This window comes from Hippoglossus hippoglossus, chromosome 24 (genome assembly GCF_009819705.1).
Source record: "Hippoglossus hippoglossus isolate fHipHip1 chromosome 24, fHipHip1.pri, whole genome shotgun sequence".
Lineage (NCBI taxonomy): Eukaryota > Metazoa > Chordata > Actinopteri > Pleuronectiformes > Pleuronectidae > Hippoglossus > Hippoglossus hippoglossus.
In genome coordinates, this window is record NC_047174.1 from 5,309,693 (window position 1) to 5,337,024 (window position 27,332).

The 27,332-nt window shown below is 44.7% G+C and overlaps 1 protein-coding gene across 2 annotated transcripts in view; it reads right to left on the reverse strand.

The window, feature by feature from the left end:
* LOC117757982 (glutamate receptor ionotropic, kainate 2-like) overlaps window positions 1–27,332 on the reverse strand; it is a 59,696-nt gene that overhangs the window by 12,205 nt on the left and 20,159 nt on the right. For both annotated transcript variants that reach the window (XM_034579241.1, XM_034579242.1), the window contains exons 4-11: window positions 25,276–25,457; window positions 23,572–23,625; window positions 21,884–22,057; window positions 5,979–6,122; window positions 5,042–5,149; window positions 4,777–4,890; window positions 4,480–4,686; window positions 3,270–3,493 (exon numbers count right to left, since the gene is read on the reverse strand). In XM_034579241.1, coding sequence (XP_034435132.1) covers window positions 3,270–3,493; window positions 4,480–4,686; window positions 4,777–4,890; window positions 5,042–5,149; window positions 5,979–6,122; window positions 21,884–22,057; window positions 23,572–23,625; window positions 25,276–25,457 — 1,207 coding nt within the window. The remainder of the gene's footprint in view (window positions 1–3,269; window positions 3,494–4,479; window positions 4,687–4,776; window positions 4,891–5,041; window positions 5,150–5,978; window positions 6,123–21,883; window positions 22,058–23,571; window positions 23,626–25,275; window positions 25,458–27,332) is intronic.

Here is a 27,332-nt window from a genome sequence, read left to right on the forward strand (position 1 = left end):
GACGTATATATGATTCTATATATGCCCACACCGTGTTTACACAGACACAGGGCAGCATTTCGGATTACAAAACCAAATGTTATATAATCAGCGGTGGCATTATTTACCCCCCCACCCCCTGACTGCTGTACATCTCCATCCAGATTTGTCTTTGATCGCTCTTTGTTGCCGCAGCAGCCCAATTAACAGCCTCATTTTACAAGCCTCGTGAAAGTGGCACCATTTTTCTCATGCTGCTTTTTCCCTTTACGGCTATTTCTTTCCGCCGCTCCCTTGAGAATCATCTACGTGGTGGCGGCTGCGATGACACACTATAATTCTCCCCGTCAACTCCATCAGGATGCCTGATTTACTGGAATGTCAATGAGCTCCGTCTCCTTGGAACCACAGGCAACAGAAATGGCACAATGGCCTTGTGGAGCTGAGCGGAATGCAATGTGTGTGTGTGTGTGTGTTTTCATGCCTAGGTGCATCAAGCTGCTGGCGCATGAATGTTTGTGCATGCGCCTTGATGGCTGTGTGTGGGAGTGCAGCTCTCGGTGCTAGCGACTGTATTTGCATTGGCTCAATCAAATTCATCTCAAAGTCAAATATTTCCTGTGATGATTTATTTATGTTGTTCACAGATGTCACATATAATGTTTAGCTGCAGCCTGAGGCGAACCGCGGGTGCCACCAGGAGATCTGTGCTGTTTGGACGACGTGGTGGGTGTAAATCTATAAAACACACACTTGATTGCATTGCGTTTGTGTCTACATGTGTATTGTGCATGCACCAGGCCCGACACCTCCTCTGTATGACCTTTGCTTGCAGCTGGCCCGTATTCCTGCGGGCCGTGTACTGCACACCGATCACCAGGAAGAAGGGGATGTGGAACACGCAGACGTAAGGTCACCTCCTCACATCGAGCACGAGGGACATGTGGAATTGCACACGGAATTCTAAAAAGACTCCCCCCTTTCCCCACCGCTCCCCTTCCTCCTCCTCCTCCTCCTCCTCCTCCTCCTCCTCCTCCTCCTCTTCGCACGTCCCTGGCCACAATAACACAACACGCTCCCTCCATTAACTGTCTGTTGGATTCAATTACTCCGGCTGGCTTTATAGATCTGTTGCCTTTCTCCTCTCAGGCCAAGTGAAGAGGCTGCGTTAGGGGGATGTTAAAATCACACAAGTCCGGGACTCGGCCTGTACACATGTTATCGTGCAATTTAAATCAGCCATTCCATAGAAGAGCTTTTTCCTTTTTGCAATCTGAGAGAATATCATTTGTTATGCTAACAAAGAGAGAAATCAATTCATCCTCAAACAGAGCTGGAAGCAGCCGCTGAGTGGAAGGTTTTTCTCTGGAGCTTGAAATGAGATAGAAAAACAGTGTGTGTGTGTGTGTGTGTGTGTGTGTGTGTGTGTGTGGGGGGGGGGGGGGGGGGGGGGGGGGGGGGGGAAGTGGTTCAAAGATGTTGTGAATCCCTGGTGAGACTGAGGTGTTTTATTGTGCAAAAAACCCCAACAACAACAGGACTTCACAAACTCACTCCACTCGCTCTATTTGCAGGGGATTAGAGAAAATAATATACTCTGCATTCGGGGGATTGACCGAGCAATTGCTGGTTGTGTGATCAATACTATACAATTATGAAAGAACCGGCTCAGTGACCTGTAGCGAACACTGTACTTCAGGTTTAAACTTTGCTGAACATTGTTTTGGTCGCTGAGGACAAACACTATTCACTGCCATGGTGAGGGCACAAAGCATGCACGCAGAAAAGAGACAGACTGATTTAATAAAAGAGACATCATACAACATGCTAATCACTTACCCTGACACAACTGTGGAAGCAAAAGGGCTATGGGTATGCAATTTGCATATTCTGAGCTAACTTAGGTGACAGTTGCAGCCTTCCTCTCATGTGATCATTTTGCCGGTAACATTTGATGAGATGTGTGTTAAACCCAAACACTCCGAGGATCAAAGTGGAAGACGAGGAGCCCCGGGGTTAACACACACACACATCTCTCTGCGTCGTTCATGCATCGGAGGTTCAGGGAGGTGGGATCATCCAGATGTTGTAAGAACTGCGCTCGCACAATGTCAACATTGCACTTGGACAATTCTTACAGCTGATTAATAATGCAGAGCTGGTTTTAACAGTTTGTGACGCTTGTGTGAAAAAACGCCTGGAATGGTGTGAGGAATCAGTTTGAAAGACTCATACCAGTGTTTTCCTTCTTGCTTAAGCTTGTGTACTGTTCTTAATTTCCTCAGAATTTTTTTTTAAATCATTCCCCATTCAGGTAAAACGATATATTTTTGTGAAATCTGGGGTTGGGTATCGTTTTTTTTTTCTTCCCAAAAACGTATTGATGCCTTAATGGTGCCAGAACAGATACTTTTCTCTTTAAAAAAAGCACAAAATGACAGTCGACGATAAAAAGATAACACTTTTTTCATTGCTAAGGCAAATTGGAAGTAAAGATTTTACAATGGTAACAGTTTAAAGTAAACACTCATCATAAATTGTCTCCCCACAGCCGGGGTCAGGGTCGCTCACAGCGCCGGCTCATGTGCTTGTTATGGGGTCACATGAGAAGTCAAGCACGGAGCATCCATCTGCGTTCAGACGTATCCGTGCGTCACCGTGTTCTTCCATAACGTTTGTCTCATTCTTCCCTTTACACGGAATTGTTTTCAAACTTTTGCTGCACGCCCCGATGTTGGACTTCTTTCGCATGCACTTTCGTTTGGCTTTTAGGCATTTTGCTGTCACACCGACTTGAGTTTGATGTAGTTTGATGATTCCTTCTGGTAAATACCGGCCATTCGCATTTTGGTACCCAACCCTAGTTAGATCTAAAATTGCATTTGTATTTTTAAATGATGTCAACCCAAATTTGACAAAAAGAAAGCATCCAAAAAGCTTTCTTTATACTGTTATACTTTGGATAATGATTATCAGTTGTGTAAAGCATAAGCAAATGTGTGAAAAACATTGGTTTGCACCTTAACAGTGACATATTTACTGTGAGATTTTTATATTCTTTTGTCGTAGACCACATCTGCATCACCATAGGCCATAGAATAAGAAGCATCCACTGCCATTTACAGGAGTATGTGTTTTTTTTTCTACCAGTCACAGCTTGATGATTTTCAGAGGATGAATTACCCTCTTCAGCCCCAGAAGGGAGCGGCCGCTATGTTAGTGAAAGCAGGCAAAACAAGTATAGATAAGAAATGGAGGGAGGACGGAGAGAGGGAGGGTTGACATGTTACCTGGCTATGACAAACAGCACACAACTGACACCCAAGCAAGCCAGCAGAATATACATCCAGATATCGGGTGAGAGGGGGTTGAGGAAGGAAAAGACCCCGGGGTTGGTGCCGTTGGGCTTGCGGTACAGGATACTTATCCCCAGCGTCATGTAGGGCTTGGAGAAGTCGATGACCTTCTCTCTGACGTAGGTGATGGCCAGAGGAGCCACTGCCAGGTCGACTTTCTGCAACGAGATAACACGGGAGGTGACTGTCGTTTGTGAAAAGAGCAATTGAAAGGAAACCCCCCCCACAACCAATCGAATTAACATCTGATTCCTGTCGGCGACTGGTCTGGTCAATATGTACAGGAGGCCAAGCCATGACGGAGAGGAGGAAATAGGCCGGGGTCATGAGTTCGGCTGGATTATCAGGAGGGGGGGGGGGGGGGGGGGGGGGGCTCAGTTTTTCAGGAAATTACAGGGTTAGATGTGTGATCCTTCTTATGCGGCGACAAAGGTGAGTCACTGAGGCTACAATTTTAGGATTAGATTAATCTGTGCGACGAATTAACTCTCTGTCCCCTGGGAAAAAAGATTAGCCTTCTCTGGTGCTAAGCATTTTTGCATAACTCCGTCAAGACATAACTTACATAATTATTACAGTTTATCTTTCCTTAGAGTTTTGAAACTCTGTGACACTCGTTTCAGGTTTGGTTCTATTTCTGTTTGCTAGCGCTATTTGTGTTCATTCACTTTGCTGGAAAGTAAATATACTTAATTTCTTATGTGCTCAAGACATTTTCTCTGTCTTGTCTTACCATTAGCCCCCTGAGAAATTGAGCCATTGTGTTTGATTACAAAATCATTTATTATAAATGCATTATTTCAGATTTTGAATATGATATAGTCTAAAGCAATATCTAGTCTCGGATATCTGGATAATTAATCTTATTCTAAAAATACAGACCCGTGTACTAAGCACTTTTCTTCTTCAAGTCTTTAAATAATAAAAAAAAAATGAGAGTCATTGCCTTCAAATAAAAATAAATCAAGCAGGTTGTGGATTTAAAATAAGGAAAAAATTAAACTTGATTGTAGAAAATACTCCAAACCATTAGTTCTGCTTTGGAAGCAAATTTAACTATAACTATTACCACTGTACTGGCAGTTTGGACAGAAACATTTTTTTTTCTCTGAATCGTCAGAATCGTTCCTGTTTGCTGACTCACGTGATCAATGAGCTCCCGCACCATGCCGTTCCACTGGCCCGTGCTCTCATCCAGTGCGCCGAACTTCCCATCCTCCACCAATCGCAGCTCATAGCGGAAACCCAGGATGGTGGAGAGCTCCCTCAGCAGGTCGATGCAGTAGCCCTCGAAACGGTCGTTCCCATACAGAGGCTTGTCTGACTTCTTAAACATCACGTACGGCTCCTCCTGTACAGGGAAGATATGTTAGTGTACAGGTGCAGAGGTCTGTGTGTCAGGTATTAGATTGTTGTTTTGTTTGGATTTGTCTGTGTCTACCAGTATAGTGGATACACGCAGGGATTTGTTAGCCAGAGAGTCGGTGATGTTGGACGTCCTGCTCCTGTGACTTTCTGTCATATTCAGGCCACTGGGAGGATCCCACGTTCCAATCTGTTGAGACAAGTCAGCGTCAAGCTCATATCACCTTGTCTCGTCTACGGATAGGAAATAAAAAACGCTTTGAAAGACCCAGACATCCGACAGTTTTGTGTGTCGCACTCAGAAACCACATCAGCATCATCTACATAAACGAGTGATACACCTTTTCCAGCCCTTCCTCCTTCAGACTGACCACGTCCAGGTCAAAATCTGTTCTCAGCCCATTGGTCTTGTTGAAGAGAACACGTCCCGTCAAACCGTCCCAGTGAGCCTGCAAACAATAAAACGCAGCTTAATAATCTAAAATCCTCCTGCGCAGTCATTCCATTAACCTTAAGGTATCGTCTTTCTCAGCAATATCAATCCAACCTCTAACCATAAAACTTTTTTCCTCCCCAATTACGGATTCCTGCCAGCTCTCTCTCCTCACTGTCTCTCTCAACAACATAACAAGAGACAATAAAGAAGTGGGGAGAGAAGAAAGTTTGACAGGTAAGACTTCATTATGCATGTGGTTCATTGTGCTTGAAGTTTCACTTCAAAGCCATTGGAGGAACAGACGGGCATGGAGAGCGACAGCAGACACAGGAGGGGGGGGGGGGGGGGGAATGGAGTGCCAGCTACCACAATGGCTCATTCTGAAAATTACCTGCAATGATACCATCCAGAGAGCTTTGCAGAACAAAGCAAATGGCTGACCCTGACTGGAGTTAAGGAGACGTGCAGTGGCTTTGATATAAACAGGAGTGGAGATACGCAGGGAGAGGAAGCGGAAGAAAGGGAATGAAAGATCACAAAATGTAGTTATTGTGGATAATGCAGAGCTACAAATGGATCAGGATATTTGGGTGTTGAGACTCCGCAGTAAATTGGTTTGGGACGTTTATATCATCATCACAATTTACTACAAGAGAAATGTGCAAATAGCCTAATGTGCCATTTAGTTCATTAAAGGCGTCTCCGTGATTTACAAAGTGGAGACTCGCAAACACGTGACTGCACAAATCAATACGAGACACAAAAAGCCACAGGGTTCAGCAGATCCCAGAGGTCAAAGGTCAAGGCAGAGTGTGCACTAGACGCTGGTGATGGACTCGTACCTCTTTGATGAGGTTGATGAAACGCCCGCCGAAGCGCCACGGCTTGTGGCGATTGCACTGCAGAGAGCTGACGGTGATCTGCTGCGACTGCTGCACCGCCACCGCCACCACATGCACGGCGTCGTACATCAGCGCCGCGTCCGTCTGCAAACAGGAAGGTAATATTATTAGGCATTTTAGAGCAATTGTCGATTGCCTTTGTCCACATGACCTTTAATCCGTCCATTTGTTCACCTGCCGAGGAGCATAAGAAATCGGGTGAAGTCCCGGGTGACTTGCTTTACTCCTTAGTCGGGACAAGGGAACGTAAATTAGGAGTAATGCCAGCAGTAAATGCCCTGCACAAATGGCACAGTGTCTCAGCCTGTTAGTAAAAATACCCGGCCACTGTCTGAGGCACTGCGAAAGCTCCGCCAGGGAGAGTCTCTCAGTGGAAGGCCGGCCTGTCAGTGTGAAGACTAATGGTTCCTGATGGTTGTGCTTGTTCCCCAGAGAGAGGGAACGCAAAACAGGCACCAGTGCAGATGGGACAACTCTGACTGGCACACTTGCTATAACACGCTAAATATACACACACAGCATAGTAGGGATACATGAAGGATGGTGCTTCACACAACGGCAGTAATAAGTCATCAAAAGGAGTAAAAATGCTCGACCTCAAATCTCACACGCTGCTGTGCTGAGATTTATCTTTATCTTTTCCTTGCTGCCTCGAACATGCGCTGTGCTCATTCCCTCTGTCCACACAGTTTGAGACGCAGCACGTTTCCCCAGATCAACACTGGGCTGCTTATAGTGCAGATCCTCTTTTCCATGGTCCCACACAGGCTGAAACACACTGTGGTGATCTTATTTGACAAGTCCTGGATGACCAACCTGCGCGGGAGCATGAAAAACGACTTTGAGACCACAAAGTATCCGCAGCTATAGGGTCTTTGCGGATGTGCCGGCTGTCGGGGAGAATGATCCGCGCTTCGGTACAGCCGGGCGCAAAAAAGCAGGAGACCGCTGAGCTGCTGCTTAGCGAGTATCAGTTCCCTATGTTGTCTCCATAGGCGCAGTGAAGCATACATGCCATCCACGTGGGAGAAGAGGGAACGCATGAGGGGGTCTGGGAGGGGCAAAAGGAAAATTATGCTTCATGTACAATTTATTCAAAACCTTATTTATGGTGGCAGGCCAATTAAAGGAATAAATCTACTGTCCAGCAGGGAGGAGGGAGGAGAGGCGGGATAGAGCGGATGGAGGGGAGCTCACGTGTGGTTACCGCGGTTGGCAGATTGTCAGTTTTTAGCTCGCCCCCCCCCCCCCCCCCCCCCCCCCCCCCCCACAGTTCTCCTGTGCTTCTGGAGTTGGTGGCTGCTGATGTCAAAGGCGGCAGCAGATCAGAGGATGGGAGAGCAATCTCTGCACTCTTTCATCCCCGCTGCCTCTCTGGGAAATGGAACAGCTACAGCGCCGTATCTGCTCTCCCAGCGTCAGCATGCGTGTGGATGTGTGTGTGTGTGTGTGCGTCCGTGCTGGAGCGTGCGCGGTGGTGGTGTTTCGTGGCAAATGCTGATTAGGAAAAAGAGTCTGCCATTCCACTAATCTATTTCTTGAATAGAGAGGAGGATTTCTTATAACACAGCCAATATCTGAACACTTTTTTTCTCCACTGAAGGGAAAGTTCATCATGTTCAATCATCCAGTTGTTGTGTTGCCAACGTTGTACTTAAACACACAATTGGACTGAATCTAGGTTTTTCTTCTGCAGATGCATTTTCAAAAACAAACTACTCAGTGTGAATTCAGAGATGTTGTAACAATCACGTTCAGACTCAGTTCGCCGCCTTCCATTGTAAATGAACAGGATGGGTTTTGAACTTTTTTGATTAATTTCAGTTTGGATGTTACATAGTTGAAATCATGAAATCCAAACCAAAAAAAACCCTCCTCTGCTTCTACCAATCTGTTTTTAATATATATTTCTTCACTCGAGTTTTGCTTGTGTCCTTTCCTCCAACAATCATCACGTTCTACTCCTCCATCTTTATTCAATTTGGCCAAACTAATCACAACAGCTATAAATATCTTCGGTTTAAAACATAAAAAAAATAACAATCTGACAACTCGTCTGCTAAAAACAGACGCTGTCTTAAATTTCTGCTTGGAAGTTTATTTTTACTTTTCTTTTCATATAATGCGTAGAGTAAAAAGTCCAGCTGAGGATATTTGAGCAAAACCTTGATGTGTGTGACAGGAGGCTGATAATTAATTTCATAAAAGCTCAACAGATGTTACCTCCTACATTTGACTACAGGACGTGATGGACCACTTTGTTTTCCCCTGAACTCCACGCAGCACAAAGAGCATCCAGCTCAAACTGTTTGTTCCTGCCGTCTTTAAGTTGGGCTTTTGCATCAGAATCAGCCGGAGGTGAGACAGTTTCATTTGTTTTTCATGAATATGTTTTGTCAGTTTGTTTTGTTTCAAGGTATTAATACCCTGCACATAATAAAAACAAATCATTTAAACCAGCGAAGATTTCTTTTCCTGCGGCACGAATCTCACATGGCTCGGGGAGAAGGACGATTTTTATGAATAAATGTGAGATTTAATTAACTTCTAAAACAGTTTTATATTTTTGTATGCAGTTCTGTGTGGAAGTATAATTACCAGCCTGCGGTTGTATGCCTCCAACAACCAGTGCAGTTTCAGTCCTCTGTAAATGTATGAGGTCACCGTGACCTTCAACCATGGAAATCAGTTAATCAAAATCTGAAGAACTTCCCTAAACCCAGACTTGAGGAATCATGTTCACGAGGCCGAAAACAGGTTTTGACCACTCAAATCGAATCAGTTAATCCTTGAGCCTAAGTGAAAAATTGCTTCAAGATTCTTAAGATAAGAAATTCATGTGGCTAAAAGGGTTTTGAGAGGTTCCCGTGGCCTTGACCTTCGATGTCCAATCACCAAAATCTAGACATTTCCTCAAGGTGTTCCTGAGATGTTACAAGACAATAAAAAGGTGTTTTGTAAGGTCAGTGTGACGTTGACCTTCGACCAACAACCACCAAATTCTAATCACTTTATCCGGGAGTCCAAGTGAATATTTGTACCAAATTTGAAGAAGATCCCTCAAAGTGTTTGTAAGATATCGTGTTCACAAGGCAACAAACGGGTCCAGTGACCTTGACCTTTGAGCGCCAAATTCTAATCACTTCATCTGTGACTCCAAGTGAATGTCTGCACCAAATTTTAAGAAATTCCCCTCTTGAGATATCATGTTCACAAGTATGGGACGGATGTACAACCAGAAAACACAACTACTCCCACTACTGGCATACAAATTTACGAATACAAAATATACATAACAAAAGTGATAAAATATGTTAACATGATAAATCATATTCAGTATTTGTGTAGGAATCTAGTTTTCAAAATGTAGACTTTGAAATGGCCTCACAACAACACTGACAGCTACTACGTTTACTCCAGGATTAATCTGGGCAACATCAGAGACAGGAATCAGTTTGTTGTAACACAAAGATGGATCAGGATGCATCCGTATATATTTGAGGAGGAGGAGGAGAAACAGTTTATTAGATGTCGTACAGTGCAAACACATTTGAGTTGCTCCTGTGTTTGCACTCCGAGGCCAAAATACTCCCCTGAATCCCCCATCAGCCTCTTTGTTTGAATGATTTATGTCATTCTGTTAGCTCCCCCACCTCCGACTTAACAACCCTTCCTGGAAATATTTCCCCCATCTTTTAACTTTTGCCCGCCGTGATATATCAAACATCGCCCCGGCTCGGATGATTTATGCGGTAAAGATCTTTTTCCCGACTTGCCTTTGGTGCAGAACAATTCCTGAAAAATCCCCTCGCGATGGAAGCAAAAAAAACAAGGGGTGGCGCTGGAAGGAGGAGAGATGTGGGGGGGTTGAAATGACGGCTCACACCACCGGCAGATTGCGCTCAATTTAAAACAATCTGAGAGCGATCGCGATATTTATTTCGCAGCCAAGCACAGGTCCTGTGGGGTGTTTCTTTTAAGTGCTTAATGCGAAACCAATCTTCAACCACGGGGGAAACTCGGACAGAGATGGAAGGTTTCAAACAAGATGCCCAGAACCTCTGCTGCCTCACCTCTCTCTGTCTCCCTCTCTCCCACTCCAACACCCACGTAATCATTCAAAATCACACAATCCCCTCCTGCTTCACTAGGCGTACTCGTAGATGACCCTGTCCTTCGCCAAATGACTCACATCCCCCCCCCCCCCCACACTTTACATCTTTCTTTTCCAGGCCTTGATATCTCAGTTCATCTCTCTCTCTCTCTCTCTCTCTCTCTCTCTCTCTCTCTCTCTCTCTCTCTCTCTCTCTCTCTCTCTCTCTCATGAACGCGATACGTGAGGAGCATATATATCAACACACATGCAGGAACCAATTAGCAGGATGTGGTGTGTACACAAAAAAACACACAGTGACAAAACTCAACTTGCTGGCTTCCCAGCGGCTTCTGCCTCATTTGTCGTATCTGCCTGCAGTTTCCTCATTTAGAGCAGGTGAGCTGCAAACTCTACTGAGCTGTAGCTGCTGCGTGTGTGTGTGTCTGTCTGTGTGTACACAAAAATATTCTTTTTTTTTTTACTGCATCAGTATTCACACCAGCTCTCCACCTGTGCATAATTCCATAACTCCTCTGATAACGTAGCACCCTGACAAACGACGTCTCTCTTTCTCTTCTCACCTCTTCTCAATCACTCACCCTTTTAGCCAGCATTCCTCGCACACTCACACACACGCACACACACACACGCACGCACGCACACGCATTCACGCCCCACTACCCGTCTGGAGATGGACGTGTGCTGCGGCTGCTTGTGTACAGTGGAGCTCCACTGTTTGTACGTATCACATACATCTGATTAGCCCTAATAAGAATAACACTGACCTGTTATTCACCACACATGGTTGGAATGCAGCTGCCAGGCACAGGGCAACAACACACACAAACACACACTCACACTCACACACACACAGACTGGCAGCATCGCCATCAGCAGCAGAGTCACAATGTCATCAGGGGGGGAGAGAGAGCGAGAGAGAGAGAAGCTCATTGTTTTCTCCGAGCTTGAAGTCTCAGCCCTCAGATCACAGACAGGCCCGTGGGGTTTGATGATTTGATAGAAGAGGGAGGTAATTATTCATTTCATTCCATAGTTTATGTGTATTTGTGCCGCTTCACCGCACGCGGTCAGTGCAGCGCCAGTATCGCCGTCGTGATATTACGCTGTCAGCTAAATTGTTGCATTTTTTTTTTAACTTCATGATTTTTTAGCAATTAAACCTTCACTCGTCAAAGCAGATTTCCACGTAAGGAAAATACACCATTAAATCATCATTTCTGCTTCAATCGAGATTCAAACCGCACCGAGCGAATTATTAGCTTTATCTGCCGAGATGAAATTCTCATGAGGGACACGGACTGTTAGCTTAGCATAAGGACTAGAAACAGGGTGAAATAACTGGCCAAACAGACACATGGTGATTTTACAGAAGGAGTAAGGACACAAATAAAAGTGTATATACTATATTTACAACAGATTAAACCAGGGGATGTAACATGTTAGTGTGTGATGCTTTTAGGCAAATGTTGTTTCCTATTGGACGGAACCAGGTTCCCAGTCTGTATTCTACGATATTACACTCACATCTATTGAACCTGAATGTCCAGAACACGCCACAAAGGTCTGACTCAATCCAATCAAGCTGCACCAAACACTCACAGATATCATTCCCTGAAATATGTGTGATCTTTTTCACCAAGACCCATGAATTTTTTCCTCTGAGAAGTTGGTGAAAATGTCAAAAAAACACACACTTGAAGAAAGTGAATAAAACATTTTCAGGATTTATTCAGATCCGTGCCAAAATTGAATGGGTTCTTTCTTGGTACATGTCCCATCCCTCCACAGAGTGTCATGGGAATCTGTTCTGTAGTTTTCGCTGCAAACAAACAAACAAACCAACCAACACTCAAATGGACGGGGGTGAAAACAACACCTCCTTGGTGGAGATAACAAACCAATATGACTCATGACTCAATGATACACATGTTCAGGCCTTTACAGTGGCTAAAACCGTCATTGTCTCCAATTGTCTCATATTTAGCTTCTTCTCTTCTATTTTCTGGATTTGTTCTATCCCTCTTTCTCCGTTTAAATTGGCTCATTTACCCTTAATGTAAAATGTAGCCCAGTGTATCTGGTGATGGTGGCTACGTGAGGCCCTGGGTGACCAAACCGTGTCAGTGTGTTGAGAAGTTTCACTCAAGTAATAGAATAAAAAGAGTTGAGAAACAGTGAAATGTGACACATGTGATTCATGGGCCACATTACGGCTGTTTCAGAGGGGCGAGCGGGCGGCGTCACATCATTTTGCAGAGGAAGAAAAAGCCCTCAGGTGACCAGGGCTCCTTGTGTCATCTCTCTCTGTCTCCAACTCTCCCTCCGTCTCTCTCTGTCTCCTCCTCTCTGACGGCCTGTTCACCTCCAGTTCACTTCCGTCTCTCCTTTCCTTCTTTTCCTTTTGTCTCTCTTTTAGCATCTTACCTCCGCCTTCTTCTTCCCCCGGGTTGCTCTCTCCAGTATTTCACTGAGCTGTGGGTATATGTGGAGGCTTTGCCAGCGCTGTCACTGTCATTTTTTACTCTTTCTTTTGTGCGTTGGAGGTTTAATCCCTTTCTCACATTGCATTTCCACATGCTGAGGCAACAGAGCAGCCCCGTTGCATTTTTTAAAATTAGGTTTTTGTCAAAGGGAAAGGAAGTAAGAACCGGCTTTCTTCCGATGAGGACCCCTGGGTAACGGATCCATTGATTTATGGATTTATGTGAAAGCACATTCATGGCTCTATTGTAGATTTAAGTGCACTTTAAAGAGGGATAAAGAACTACACAGCAGAGAATTCTATAGTTAAAAAGAAAGGTTCCTGTGGGAGTGATGAGAGAATGAGCAGAAGTCTGTTTGATGGATGTGAATATACATTTATTCAGTATTGATGTTGTCTTTCTCTTATCAAATACTGACAGAAGCTTTAACGTTGAAACAAAACCTCCACTCTGACCTCACATTGCTCTTTTCACATCATTTTCACCTTTTAGTTTCCCCAGTATTAATAAAATAACATATTTCAACAGGGTCAGATTCTGGTCCACTGACCAGAGGGTTGGCGGTTCAACCCCAGTCTCCCCCATTCCGTGTGCAAAAGTGTCCTTGGGCAAGATACTGAACCTTAACTCATGTTTGTGTGAATGGGTGATTGGCAAAGCTGTCATTTAAAGAGCTCTGAGTGATCATCAAGACGAGAAAAGCACTACACAAATACAGACCATTTACTAAGCGACCCTAAGAAACTTTAATAAACAATTACTTACAAACCTGCATCGGCAAAACAGTTCAAACATGCACCAACACATTTGTTCAACTGTAGGGATTTGAAATCTGAGCTGCTAATCAGTGAAACATCAGAGGATCAACCACAGTTACTACAGTTCTGAGGTGAATATGTGCACGTGTGTACATTTCATGACAATGTTTCCAGTTGTTGTATTTCACTCAAAACAAAGCTGCGAACCTCAAGGTCACGCTAGTGGAGAGGTCGGGGGAATCTATAGAGTCAGTAGGATTCATCCTCTGGAGGCCATGAATACGTAATAGTGGAGACATTTCAGTCTAGATCACAATCTGTATATAAAGACATCACCTCGAACATGTTTCCTGTCTTTTTACATAGTTCCCATCACACTAATATATTCAAGTGCTAATTTATTCAGTAAGTTTTGTTCCGATGAGTTAATTAATGCATAAAAACGGGGGTGAAATAAGATGATTAATGGCTGAAACATTTTCCAATTAGCACACACTTTGGCTCCAAATGCACAAGATGGTACCAATCGTATCCAGGATATTTTGGCTTAATGTCTGGATAGTGGGAGGAAGTGGAGACGCGTCGTCCATCTTTACATACAGTCTGTGGTCTGGACTGAAGCGGTGGACAAACGGACGATCCCCGGAGCGATGCTACTAGTGTGGCTGAAAATGTCACAGATTGTTACTGTTAGGCGCTGCCCACGAGGAGCGACCAATACGACACTTGTCAAAGTAGAGGCGGTGAATCCTCAGAGCAGTGGTGTCCCACCAGAGCCTTCAGGCAACAGCATGCTGTTGGCAGCACTGTCCACTTCAGAGTCCACCCTAATTAGCACCACGCTGCCTAACCTACCTCTGATTAAGTGGCTGTTTAACATGATGGCCTTTCCTCATATTTAATCAGCCTCCAGCCAGGTCCAGCTAAAGAGGCTAGTAGGTGCCCACTCCACAGGTTTTTCACCCCCTCAGTTCATTACTTACACTGTCCAATATTTCCACAGCAACAAAGCTTTCACAACTCAAACCCCTTGAAAACAAGCCAAGACACGAGTTGTGATTAAACGGGGAGTCACTTAAGAGCTCGGCTTCGTCGGCGGGCAACCAGCAGTTAGAGCCGGACGCTGCGGAGTGGAGGAGGAGAGAGGAGTTTGTTGTGACGGCTAAACAGTCCTTCGCATCTCGCTACCATCTGGTGGAGAGGATGCAGGCGCTATGGAGGGAGTCTGCACTTGATTTATAGTGTAAACAACACAGGGAGTGTTAATTACATCTGGGGTGCTCCTAAACAGTGGGCAAACAGGGCGCCACTCCACAAGTCCCAGATAGACCGATGCTACCAATTAAAAAAAAAGTGTAGTCGGGACATCTTTTTGTTTATCTTATATTTCATGAGAATATGCACTTATTTGAACGTAGCACTAACGGTGCAACTATACAGCGTGAAATCCTCTTTGTTTTCCATGTGTGCAAACAAGAGACGTGCTTTTCCCAACGCATTTCTCCAGAGATATATTAGTCATTTCGTTTGTGGGTCACGACAATGCACATGCAAAGATATATAAGATATAAGTTAGCGTATAAGAGGCATTTTAATACTGTAGCTGGTTGTAGTGTCACCAATTTTATATATTTGATAAAGTTTTTGGCTGCATAATACACAGCACAACAAAATACAAAAATTGGAATGAGATGCATCAACAAAAGATTAAAACTATGGGGGAGACAAATCAACTCTATGCTCTTAAAACTTATTTTGATTTAAACATTGGGCACTCAGTTTAAATAAATAGGTTTAAATAAAGAATTGTGATATTTGACCAGTCCTGTGATTTTACATCCTCCATCCTGAGTCTTCCCCATATTTTTCTATACATCTGCCTGAATGTTGATCAAGGGTTTTACTCTGACTCTCCATATTCTAACATTCAACTAGACAGAGATGCCTCTGATAAGGCGGTAAGTTTTTATGACAGCTGTTATCGAATATCTACTATTGATGTGACTTGAATTCTGTACGTGAGTTTATATTTAGCATTTTGTACATTATTTTCTATGTACATCTATTATGATATCTACTATGACGTGATTTGTTCAAAAGGGATTGTGGTGATTTAAGATGGCGAGTGAGCTCTTTATCAGAAGTCTAAGAAAAAAACGTTGTGCTGGAAACGTCACTGGCAAATAAATCACAGGAGCCTTAGGTGCGCAGATTTTCTCTTTTTCAAACAGCACATCATCTTTCATACTTTTTTGGGAAATTGGTAACTAAATGTAGTGGAGTATAAAGTACGATCCCTGCACCTGATTATATATACTGTTCTTGTTCTTTCTCTATACATTCTGTACAGTATATGTGCGTATAGGTGGGGGGAGCCGCCTCTCAAAGGATGACAGCTTGCCTAAAGATCCCAAGGCCAGCCAATATCCCTGAGCACCAGTGTGACCATGACACTCGGCTCCCGCTGCCTGCACCCGTCTCCAGGGGCTGATTGTGTGATAGTGATCTGATGATGGTTGTAGTCCCTGATTGCACAGGCTTTTATTGTCCTATATAACATCAGCAGGCGCCTGCTTGCATGATACTGTCGAGGAATGTCTGTCGCATGTGACCTGCAGGAGGATATTTGTGTGTTTTTTTTGTTTAACTCATTTGTATTGTACTGAATTTCCCCACTTTCTTTTTTAGTATATAAAGATAATAAATAAGAGCCACATTAAAGTGAAATGTGCTAAAAAAAACAAAGGATAATATATCTCTCCTTTTAAATACCTCCGCTCCCTCCGCCTGTTCTCGCTCCACAAAAGGCTTCTATGGACCGAGGGAGCAGTGGTGCTAATAACGTTGATGCTGTGCCAAGCCCAGCTGGTGGTGCCCGGCACAGGGCACCGAGTGTCTGCTCTCCACAGTTGCTGTCTTTAAAAGGCTCGCTCCTCTGCCAACTGGGATCAGACGGAGTGAGATCACATCGGCGTAATGGACGCAATCGACCTGGTGCATGTGTGCAGAGCTCGTTCTGTTCCCTCTGTACGTCCTGTATCAAATGCTACATCAAAAACAACATGAGGTTCTATGTAGCTGCAGAAAGAGCTGGAGAGCAGGTTGCATTGATACCTAATAAGAGACGTATACAGAGCATATACAGCATTTGAACAAAACGTATCTGATATATAAACCAGGATTTGCTCTGTAACCCAAATATATACTGAGGGTGATATTTTGGACATTTTTTAAAGATATATTTTGGGTATTTCGCCTTTATTGATGGACAGTTCAAGCATTAAGGAGAAGAGAAGATGTGGAAAACGTGTGTTAGCGTGGGTGTTGTGGTTAAAAGATAAAAAATAAACTTGGAAATGCTCTTTAGAAAAACACTGTTTCTGTTTCTGAACAAAGTTTGGGGGCATTTCTCAACCTCAACTCCTTCTCACTAATTGGTTGAAATGTCGATACTAATATATCTGAGGTAACTCTGCAATAATCACAGTCATGCTGATGTATTAGTTGATGCATCCAAACAGAAGCCGCTGCACAGAACTGCTCTGTATGGATATTGGAGATGAGTTCATTGAATGTGCTGCAGGAACGTATTTAAGCTGCAGGGTGAAGACTGAAGTCGGTCTCAAACAAATAAAAGAACTCCCTAAATGCCAGATCTAATATCCAGTAGAGTTCATTGGTGCAGTGATATATATCAGGCTAAATTAGAGTGTATGTCCTCTATTCAATACCACATCGACTGGGGAGCACCACATTTGGCTCCACACTCGTGCTGAGGACCCTGATTGGGATGAAATGTTGTATGGATGCAGCTCGCAGGGAGAGGGATCCATGTGTCGGGATTCTCCCTCTATTGTCAGATTACAGGCAGCCGAGTGCTCCCTTACAACGAACCCACCGGCGAGGCCAAACCTGAGCCAAGCACCCCCCACCTTCCTCCCCGCTTCGGAGGAGCCTCTAAATGTGGGGAACTGAATCAGACACCTTGCACCGTGCGCTCGGCGTGTTTCACAGCTCGGTACAGGACAGTACAAACACACGCTTGTATGTAAACATGCGCGGTAAAACACGCTCTAACGAGAGCATAGCCGCCACCTCGCGAGCTCCTCTATGTGTGTGGGCGGCTCCCACTCGACTCCCAGCAGTCCTTGTTAATGCAGCAAGGTGTCTGTTCTCTCTCTCGCTGTGCATTTCTCAGCAAACCTGCTTCCTCTCGTTTTCCCCTCGGACTTCACTCGCTGCTCACAGTATCCAGAATTCAAGCATAAATGGAGTTTAGGTATATCCACTCAAAGTATTCTCACTGTAGTTCTGCAGTAAATGTACTCCTATATGTTCTGAGAGGTTATGTACTAAGATTATTTAAAAGGCACAGTCTGTAATGATGTAAACGGATATAAACAACTGGGTCAAGATATCACATTAAAACCCGCTAAGATAACAAGTGCATTGTAAGAATGGCCCTCACTAGTGTGCATCCCCCCCATGAAGGTCCCCTTATGAAAACCACATTTAAATTTACTGGATCCAGATCTTTATTTGGATCTGCACCAAATTGTAGCAGGACCCAAACCGCGTCCTTCTACCAAGTTTAACAGATAAACGGAGGCAACAACTGGTCGATCACCTTCAAAAGTCAAAATATCACATTTAAAACATTAACAACTGCAATAATAAAGTTCAAATAGTCACAGTAGCTCAGTTCAGTTCCAAACGACACATGTATTGATGCCCTTGAACTCTGCAACCAAGTGAACTGGGGCTGAGAGGATTCATCCTGACACTAATGACGAAGTCAACATGATCAATGTCTTTCACATCTAAAATACTGTACATGCTCTGGATTTAGTTTTCAGAACAACATCCAGGGGCTCGACTCGCAGGAGAGATTTACAAGAGCGGCAGCGTCACGGCTCACAAATGTCAAGTCGGTCACAAATTACAGATAAATCTTGCCAGGTCTGCGGGGCTCTCGCTGGGCACGAGGCTGCAGGCGGGGAGTTTTGTTTTGATTAGTGAAATGTGTCAAAAAATTAACGGGGTAGGAAATGATTTTGTGTCGCAGATCACAGCTTTCACGCTCCAAATTTCCGCTGAATTGAGACATCAGCGTGCGCGTGCATCGATGAATCCCCTTGTGCGTGGGTCTGCAAATTGTGTCCCGTGGGTGGGGGGGGGACGGCAGACTGCCAATAACAACTTTATAGGGAAACAGTAACTAAATGCGAACACTGCGAATAGCTACAGCTGAAGATGCACCAGTATACACAGAATTATAGAATAAGTTATAACATGAGTGGAAAATATATCTCTTTAATCATCTTTGTGTCACAACAGCTACAAAAGCATTATGTACAGTGTGCAGGAGGAAGAAGAAAGGCAATTACACTCGTGCATTAGGGGCAAGGCTTTTTAAATCATTGTCACGAGCAATTATTTACAGTATCCTGGGAAAGTTTACACAGTCCTGTGCCGATTTAAAGGCATCGCTCAAGGGTGTGTTTGCAAATCTGCTGATGACGGAGAGAGAGAACAAAACCCCTTGCTCACATTTGGAAGCGAGTGAAGTATCTTGATGTGTTTTTCCAAATCATTTAGCTCGTATTAGTGTTGCGAGCTTCTTTATACTGTGAATTAAAAAAAGAGCAGCCTCATCGCGCCACACACACACACACACACACACACACACACACACACACACACACACACACACACACACACACACACACACACACACACACACACACACACACACGCATCGCCCCAAACATCTGCTCTCTATTAATAACAGAGTCATTATTATGAGCTATTACACCAGAACTTTCAATTGTGTTGATGACACTGGAGAAAATCTAGTCCTCTGTTGTGGTAATTACAGCTCAATGAAATACAGACGTAAATGAAACGATGTAGATGGAGGAAATATCTGCAGCCCAAAGCTTGAGATACGCACACAACTGGGAAACAGCTTTTTTTTCTCCCTCTCTCTCCCTCTCTCTCTCTCAATTAAATCCAAGTATATACTTAGTTCAGTGAATGGAGAATTTAAAAGAATTCAAATTACAACAAAGCATTAAAATCAAATATGGCATTAGCTGCAGGCGATGATTATACGCAGATGGGACGGAATAATGATAAGATTAGATGCGTAAAATAAAAAAAAAAGATCCAATCTGTATATCTGTAGGTTTTTTCCACTGCTGTTAATTCACACAGTGATAATGAAGTTTGAGGTAAAACAGTTAGAGCTGGAAACAACTCCAGGGATTTGGTTAAAGAGTCGACGGAGGACGGAGGCAGACGATGTCACGCCCACAAACTCCACTAATTAGCTTCCCCGCTCGTATTCTGCTTGGCTCCGCGTCCGAGGTACAGCTGACAAAAAAGAGTTGAGAGGCCGTCTCATTATGCATCCTTCCTCCGAGACAACGCTCGGCCTCACCCAAGGCACCGAGTGTCACTGTGATTATACACCAGCCCACATTAATGCGAGGCCAGTGGTGTGAGCAAACATCACACGCACCTCCCAACGCTCGCGACATCCCCCCCTGCCTGTCCTCCTCCTACTCCTCCCTCTCATCATCAACCAGCCCTCCCTCCTGCACCACCATTTTACCTACTTCACCTCCCTCCCCCCATCCTCAATCAATCAATCCCTCATGAAATCACAAGGTGACACGGAACGGCGTCGCCCTGGTAACCACCGCCACACAACTGTTGCCTGGTCACCGAGCGCAAAAAAAAAAAGAAAAGAAAAAGCCGCCAGAGCCCAGCGAGGCTTCTGTGCAGCGGGGAACGACAAGGTATGAAGAGAGAGGGAAAACAGAGAAAAGGCTGGAGGGAGGGTCGGGGGGGTGGAAGGTCACACACTGGCTGCTGCAGCCCTCGCACATTTTAATTTAATGATACCCTCCTGGCTCCTCAGAAGCCCAGGGCGCTGTGGCATTAAATGTCAGACGCATCTACAAATTAATTAAGGAACGTGTGATTTGAAGAGAAACCAAATATTATTTAAATCCATGCATTCCTAATGTAGGCAGGAGCTGGTTTTCATAAACACTCGATTATGCTTTTAATATAGCATTAAAATGACAATGTGTGGCTGTATATGCTCGCTGCGATATCTCTTTATTCGCTCGTTACGAAGAATCCTCTTAGGGAGGAACACTCGACAGACTAAAACACATCAGAGCTGGATTTGTAAATAGAGCGCTCTAATGAAGTACTTTATCAAGCTTGCACGAGGCTTTGGACGTATTATTTATTATTTAACGGCAGTTCTGGTCCAGTGAGATGTGTCAATATGTGGTATGGGGATCTGACAAAATGATTCATGCAATGCTAATTAATCAATTCAACAGTCTCCACGAAACACCCATTAATTTCCGGTGGACGGGAGAAAAAAAATGAAGTCATTTAACCTCTTTGTGCATTGCATTAATCTTTCTGCATACATAACTGCTTTGCTTGTTTATCTGCACTCGAGTGCCACACGGGAACAAGAAAACAGGGATGCACAGGCTAACGCTGGAGGGAAATAAGATATGTTATTTCTATATTTACAGCAGTGTGTGCTGCCGGTTTCTGATAAGAAGTTTACATGGCTTTATTTAGGGGAAAGTAAAGTTAAAACACATTTGTTGCCGTGACAGCTTTTTATTTTTTATTTTTTGTTTGTGATTGATATATGAACATGCATCAGGCACCGCGTCTAATTTGAAGGCTCGTCTTTAAGTCTCTGATGCAAAGAAACTTTTTTTCATTACGCAGATTTCTGATCCTAAATCTGCCAAGAAGAAGGAAAGAGAGCGGCTGAAAGAAGGAGAGGGGAAAAAAAGGAGGTGTTTGTCTGCAAGGAAGGTGTCATGAGGGAAGGAGGAGGGAAGGTGGGGGGGGGGGGGGGGGGGGGGGGGTAAATTGACTGTTTACAGCAAGAGACACAGAGAGGGACCTTGAACGTCCATGAGCTTCATTCCAGTTTTCACTTTCAAATCACCTTATCCCGTGCTTTTTTGGACGGCATCCTAAAAAAACCAAGGCCATAATTTCCATCCAATTTGCTCCCTCTCTCTGCATGAACACTGACAGATTGTCATATTTTGGCCACGCTCCCAGAGGAGAGTTGTGAGAGGCAGGAGGGCAGATAAACGGCTATTACCATTCACACCGCCTCATTACTGAGCATTTAGACCCAAGAGCGCCAACCCAGAAGCCCCACGCGGAGGGGCGTGCACGCTGCTCCCGCGCCCAACACCATGGAACCAGTGATTGACACCTGGTGCTCACGAATTCTCCTCTAAAAGCAATAAAATATGTAATCCACCATCATGTGTGGCTTCATGAAGAAGAGCCTCCAACACGATATCCCCCGAAGGTGCACTCCGCTACACACGGTTCCACTCGGTCACAGGAACGAGCTCCGAGCGTGGTTCTGCATGCACGACATACCGTGCGTTACGTAAGCAGCACAAAACAAGTCAAGCCTACCGTCATGAATCCATCCAGCAGGCCCGAGTCCGGTTTGGGCGGGGCTTGTAGCCGCTCCATTGACCACTTCTCGATGATTGACGTCACCTGAGAACTCTCCGTGTTGAGGATGCGGAACCCCGTCATGTTGACGCCGCTGAAACGATACGGCTCCATGTCCAGGGCGTAAAGGTCCTGCAAGCATAAAAAAAGGTCCGGATGCGTTTGAGCTGCAAAAAATGACTAAATAAATTAAAACATTAAGTTGAGTGTCAGCTTTGGTGAAACGAGGTGAGAGGGAGAAGTGCGGTTGAAGGTGTTTCAGGAGTTATTTTATCTCATGCTGAGGCAGGAGCCCTGATTAAGGCGAGGCTCTCAAGGTTACAGGCAGGCTTTTGGTGGAGTGCCATCTATCATGTGGAAGTGAAAGGACAACCCAATTGTCCTGCATACAGCATGTCTGGCACCGCACCAGGCAGATGTCTCTGGGATGAAACAACACTGTTGACGGCGCAGCAGCGAACGATGGATACAGAATGTGTGTGTGTGTGTGTGTGTGTGTGTCTGTGTGTGTGTGTGTGTGTGTGTGTGTGTGTGTCACGGTCAATGTTTGCTGTCCCATTCGGACAGCAGCACGGATGGCTCGGCACCAGTGTGCGGCAGCTTTGGCCAGCGCAGTGGCCTCCAACCTGCCAAACACTGGCTGATGTTAAGAGCAGGCATGTTTCCATCTCGACTAGCAGCAGCAGCAGCAGCAGCATGTGGCCCAAACACGACTATAATCACTGTTCTCGTTCCTTTCCCGATGACATACCTGCTGTCACTCACCCAACCCCTCCCCCCCCCCTTTCATCTACAGCCTGGTTCTTATGTGAATGCACTCGGGGGAGCTGCGGCGTCCTGCACACGGGTAAATGCCTTATTTTTTTCCGGGGTCAGTTTTCTCCAACCTCTTCACTCAGCCTTTTGCGACCGTGCTCCAAACTACACACCCAGCGTGCCATTTGTTTGTTAGAACTATAATGGACCAAATGGGTGACAGTCTCATCTGCTCGGGGCTATTATCTGAGCTCTCAGTCCTCTGTTTTCCCGCGTGCTCAGAGAAGATGTGCTGCTCTTCCTCTGGAGCACAGCAATCTTTGTAGTGGCTACATCAAAGAACTTTGGAGAACTTCAATCGCCGCCAGAGTCAGAATAAAATATCTCCAACTGCTTTTGTTTTCTGCGCTCAGAGCCGCGGACGGCCCGGTGGGGTGAGAAAGGTTGCCGCGGAGTTTGGAAAACAAGCGCATTGTAAAACTTTTATTTCCGCAGCGGATGCTTTAAATGCAAATTGCTTATTTAAAATCAACTATGACAACGGGTCAGCTTTTCATGTCCGTGCGTTTCTATTCGAGCAGCAAGTCGGGTTGTGGCCCAGGTTCAAAATGCTCCAAACAAAGTGAGAAGAATACCGTGTTTTCCTTTGAGCGGCTCCTGGTATTTAATTTTGTTCTCAGAGAAGAAAAGCTGTTATCAGACACTCGGGCAGATGGATGTTTTTCCGCCTTGCATCAAGTAAAAACTAGGTGAGCATTTGCAGAAAAACTCAACCTTACAAACACAGTAAAAAGCAGATAGAGGCATTCAAAAATAAAAAGACACGCAACATGCATGGTGTGTAATTGCATTTTTTCCCCCCAACATTAAACAAGTGCCGGCGTACTTACCAGGGTAGTAAAAATATAATGGTAGTACTCTGTCATCATACCCATGGCGAGGGCCTGTAGGGAGGAGAAAACAGTGGGTAGTGCTGATAAATCAACGATTAATGGCTTAATGAGCTCGATTCATTTTAATTCTTCATTTAGCTTTTATTTAACCGTCACTTTTGACGTGTCTTCTCTTGCAGGGGAAGCAGCTGAGAGTGAGGAATTCAACTATAAATAGACCATTGCATTTTGATTTGGTGCTGATTGACTAATGATTTACTGAATGAGCATCACACTGAGGCACACGCAGGTGATAATGTCTCAACCATTCTTCCTCCTCCATGTTCTACCCCTGAAAGAGAAATTCACACAAACACATTTAAAGCGTTAAAGGGTTTTTTAATTAGTTACTTTTCACACAGAACGTGTTGTTTGTACTGATATGGTTTTATTTATTTCACACCTCCGTCTCGAAGGGATAGGAGGAAAAAAACAACGTATAAAAAAACAACACCAATTCGTTGTTTTCTGTGAGAATGGCTCTTCATAGTAAAGAAAATACAGTGTGTGTGTGGTCACGATGAAAAATATAAACACAACTCGAAGATATTGGAGGAAGCGCTGAACCGTGCTGTTGACATAAAGTGTTTGTGTTGTTCATGTGCGCACCAAGTCTCCACCATCAATAAATAATCCTTCTCGTTGCTTCCTGTCGACATACAGCTGTACGGAGACGCAGCAATATGCTCGTGAGAAGACTTCAATTCAATAAGAACCCCCGCAGTTCTCATAAATAATGTGCCTGTGTTAAATGAATTTAACATGCCTGTGAGCAGAATTAGACTTTCTAATTAAAAAAACCTTTATTGTGCAATGGAGTGCGTCTATTATGATGGGTCAGTCGTAGAGATCTAATATTCTGCGGAGAGATTAAAAAACGCAGAGAGCAGAAAGAAGGTATCTGAATCACTCGCATCATTGCTTAAAGAGAGAAGCGAAGTAATAAAGGTAACACACATGAGCTTATTGTTTTAGGACATGTGCATAATGAATGAACTTTGAGTCGATGTGTCTGTGTCGCTTTGAGGGGAAATTATGTAAAATTTGGCGCTGCAGTAAATTCACTTTTAATTAAATTTCAGTTTCGCTCTGATAAAATGACTTGTCTCATGCACAAATGCAGCAAAACTCTTCCATCAACTTTAGTTATAGAACTGTTTACCATAGGCCGTATATAAAGATGGACGACGCGTCTCTGTTTCTTTCCCCTATCCAGAAATTAAGCCAAAATATCCAGAGAAGAACGCCGCCATTTTGTCTATTTGGGGATGGAGGGAGCGAGGTCCCGTCATTTTAGTTTGGTCCATGTCCCATCTGTTAACATGGAGGAGGCGGAGTTTATGACCTATACTGCAGCCAGCCACCAGTAAGCAATCAAGATGCTTTGGCGCCATCATGAAGTCCATCTTCATAAACAGTCTATGCTGTTTACATATTGAACCTATTAATTAATAGGTGTGCAACTAATATAAAGTCATTATTCGTTATTGATCAATGATTGAAAACGACTCAGACTTTAAGGTTACGTCTTCAATTTGTGTGTTTCGTCCCACTAACATTAGAAAACCTGTAGGTACAGTATTGACGACGCTTGAGGTCTCACATGTTTGGTTAAGTGGTGAATCTACATTTCTACTGTAGCTCATTAAGGTGGGCTCGTACCTGCTTTAGGATCCAGGCAGCCATCTCATGGCCACAATCAAAGATGACGTGGAACTCCTTTGCTTTCTTCATCTCCTTCAGAAGTGGCTTGGCGTCCTTGGTCTCGGTGGGCAGCTGTCGGATCTTCAAACGAATGTTGTATCGTGACGGCGCCTTGATCAGCTCCTGCAGTCGAATGAGACCTGCAGACAAAGAGGATACATATAGCGTGAAAAGGGACTTTTAAAAAAAAGATGCAGCAACGTAGCGTGTTTGATCTGCCGCCATTTTGTAGTGTCTCTGATGCTGAGGAGGCCAAAAGAGAAACAACTGGTTTCAGTTTTTCTCAGCATGAGAAAGGCTCATATGCATGCCATCCTAATCTGCAGTCTATTGATCCTCCCACTCGTGCCTGGCAAGCAAACAGACTGCCACAGACCTATCAAGAGAATTTAACACCAAGCCAGCACATTGCACTCTTTTATACCAAAAGCACGGAATAGAAAGAACGTCGATCTGCAACCCCCCCCCAACAGAAACTTCCAATCCCACCGAAGGCTCCCAAATGTTGATTTGCTCTCGTCGTCTGCAGTGCGATGCGATACAGTAGCAATGAATAGGTTCAATTTTATCGTGATGGAAAGCCGCGGTCAATCCGGTCTCTTCTGTCTCTCACACACTCTTCAGATGTGCTCTGATGAGGGCGGCTCTGTTTGCCCGGCTTGTACTTGCCCCTGGGGAGCCTGACGCAGCCGCCGCCGCCGCCGCCGCCACATACCGAGCGACAATCTTCACCTTTCATTTCTCGACCACACGCTCAGGTAGAAAGCTCTCCGGGAGATGCTGTGATGAGATTACAATGAGTTTCTCCCTCAGTAAAGAACTTCAGAGTTCAGGGATGAAAGAGGCTGGATTGATGGGAGAGATGATTACTTGTCATGGGTATAAAAATGGCTGGAGCAGCGAGGATAGTTCGAGAGGGGGAACTGGAGAGAGATAGGATTTTTTTTCTTTCTTCCATGCAACCACTTTAAGATAGCTCAGCCTATTTTTTATTTTGAAATGAAGTGCTGTGTGAGCAGTTTAATGGCGTTACTGTGAGTGGGGCTGGGTCTCCCCGAGGCCTATAGGAAGATTGGTGTGAAATAGGAACATGCAGGTCTTGTTGTGAAAATCACCATTGTAGGAGGAATACTGAACCTCCTGGAGCTTTCCACAGGTAATCCCAATAGATCCCCACTCTAGGTCATGTCTGCATCTTCCTGTTTTAGTTCGTGCCGACACTTTCGGAGGTGTTAAGCAAGGGGAAAAAAAAAATCTGTCAAGGGAGCTCAACGTTTGGGTAACACTGTCAGCGTAGATGTTTGTGGGCTCTGGCTAATGCCTTCAGACTTTCCCCCTGGATCTTCTAACGGCTGTGTGTGAATATTTTATCCCCTCCGATAGTTTTTCCTGCCAGCCGTCAGATAGGCTCCAATCAGCAGCGTGGGGCCCTGGAGCATGAAGCTGTGTGATTACAGCCTGGGACCGGGTGGAAGCGGCGGGGGGGATGCGGCGCGGCTATGCAGCTGTCACACTTTTCAGGGCGTCAGGTGTGTTGCAGCCGAAAAAACGCTCCCGAAGAGGAGGCCCGGGCTGCTCCGGTCTGACCGAGAGAGAGGCGAGAGGTCGCCCCTCGGCACCTCGCCGGGGCAGTTCGCCGGAGAACGAGGGTGTTAACATACTGAGCTGCGAGGCACGAAGCGAAGAGAGGTCAAGGAGATGAGCCGGGGTAATGTGGCAAGTGGGACGAGTCATTGGGATATCATCCAAGGTTAATGCTAGCATGCTGCAGGACTGGCTGTTTACCGAAATGTATGCAACAGCTGCAAAACTACACGTACTGGTGGCGGCAGTAAAACTAATATCACCGAGACGCCATTAGCTGATAAAAGCTGCGGAAACGGGTTTAAATATCTATTTAGTGGCACAATTTAGAACGTCAACCGCTAGACAATGTTCATTTTCTCAGAGAAGAGAGTGAATTCATTATGCAACCTGTCGAGAATTTAAACCTCCTCTCGACTCTGTCTAATTTA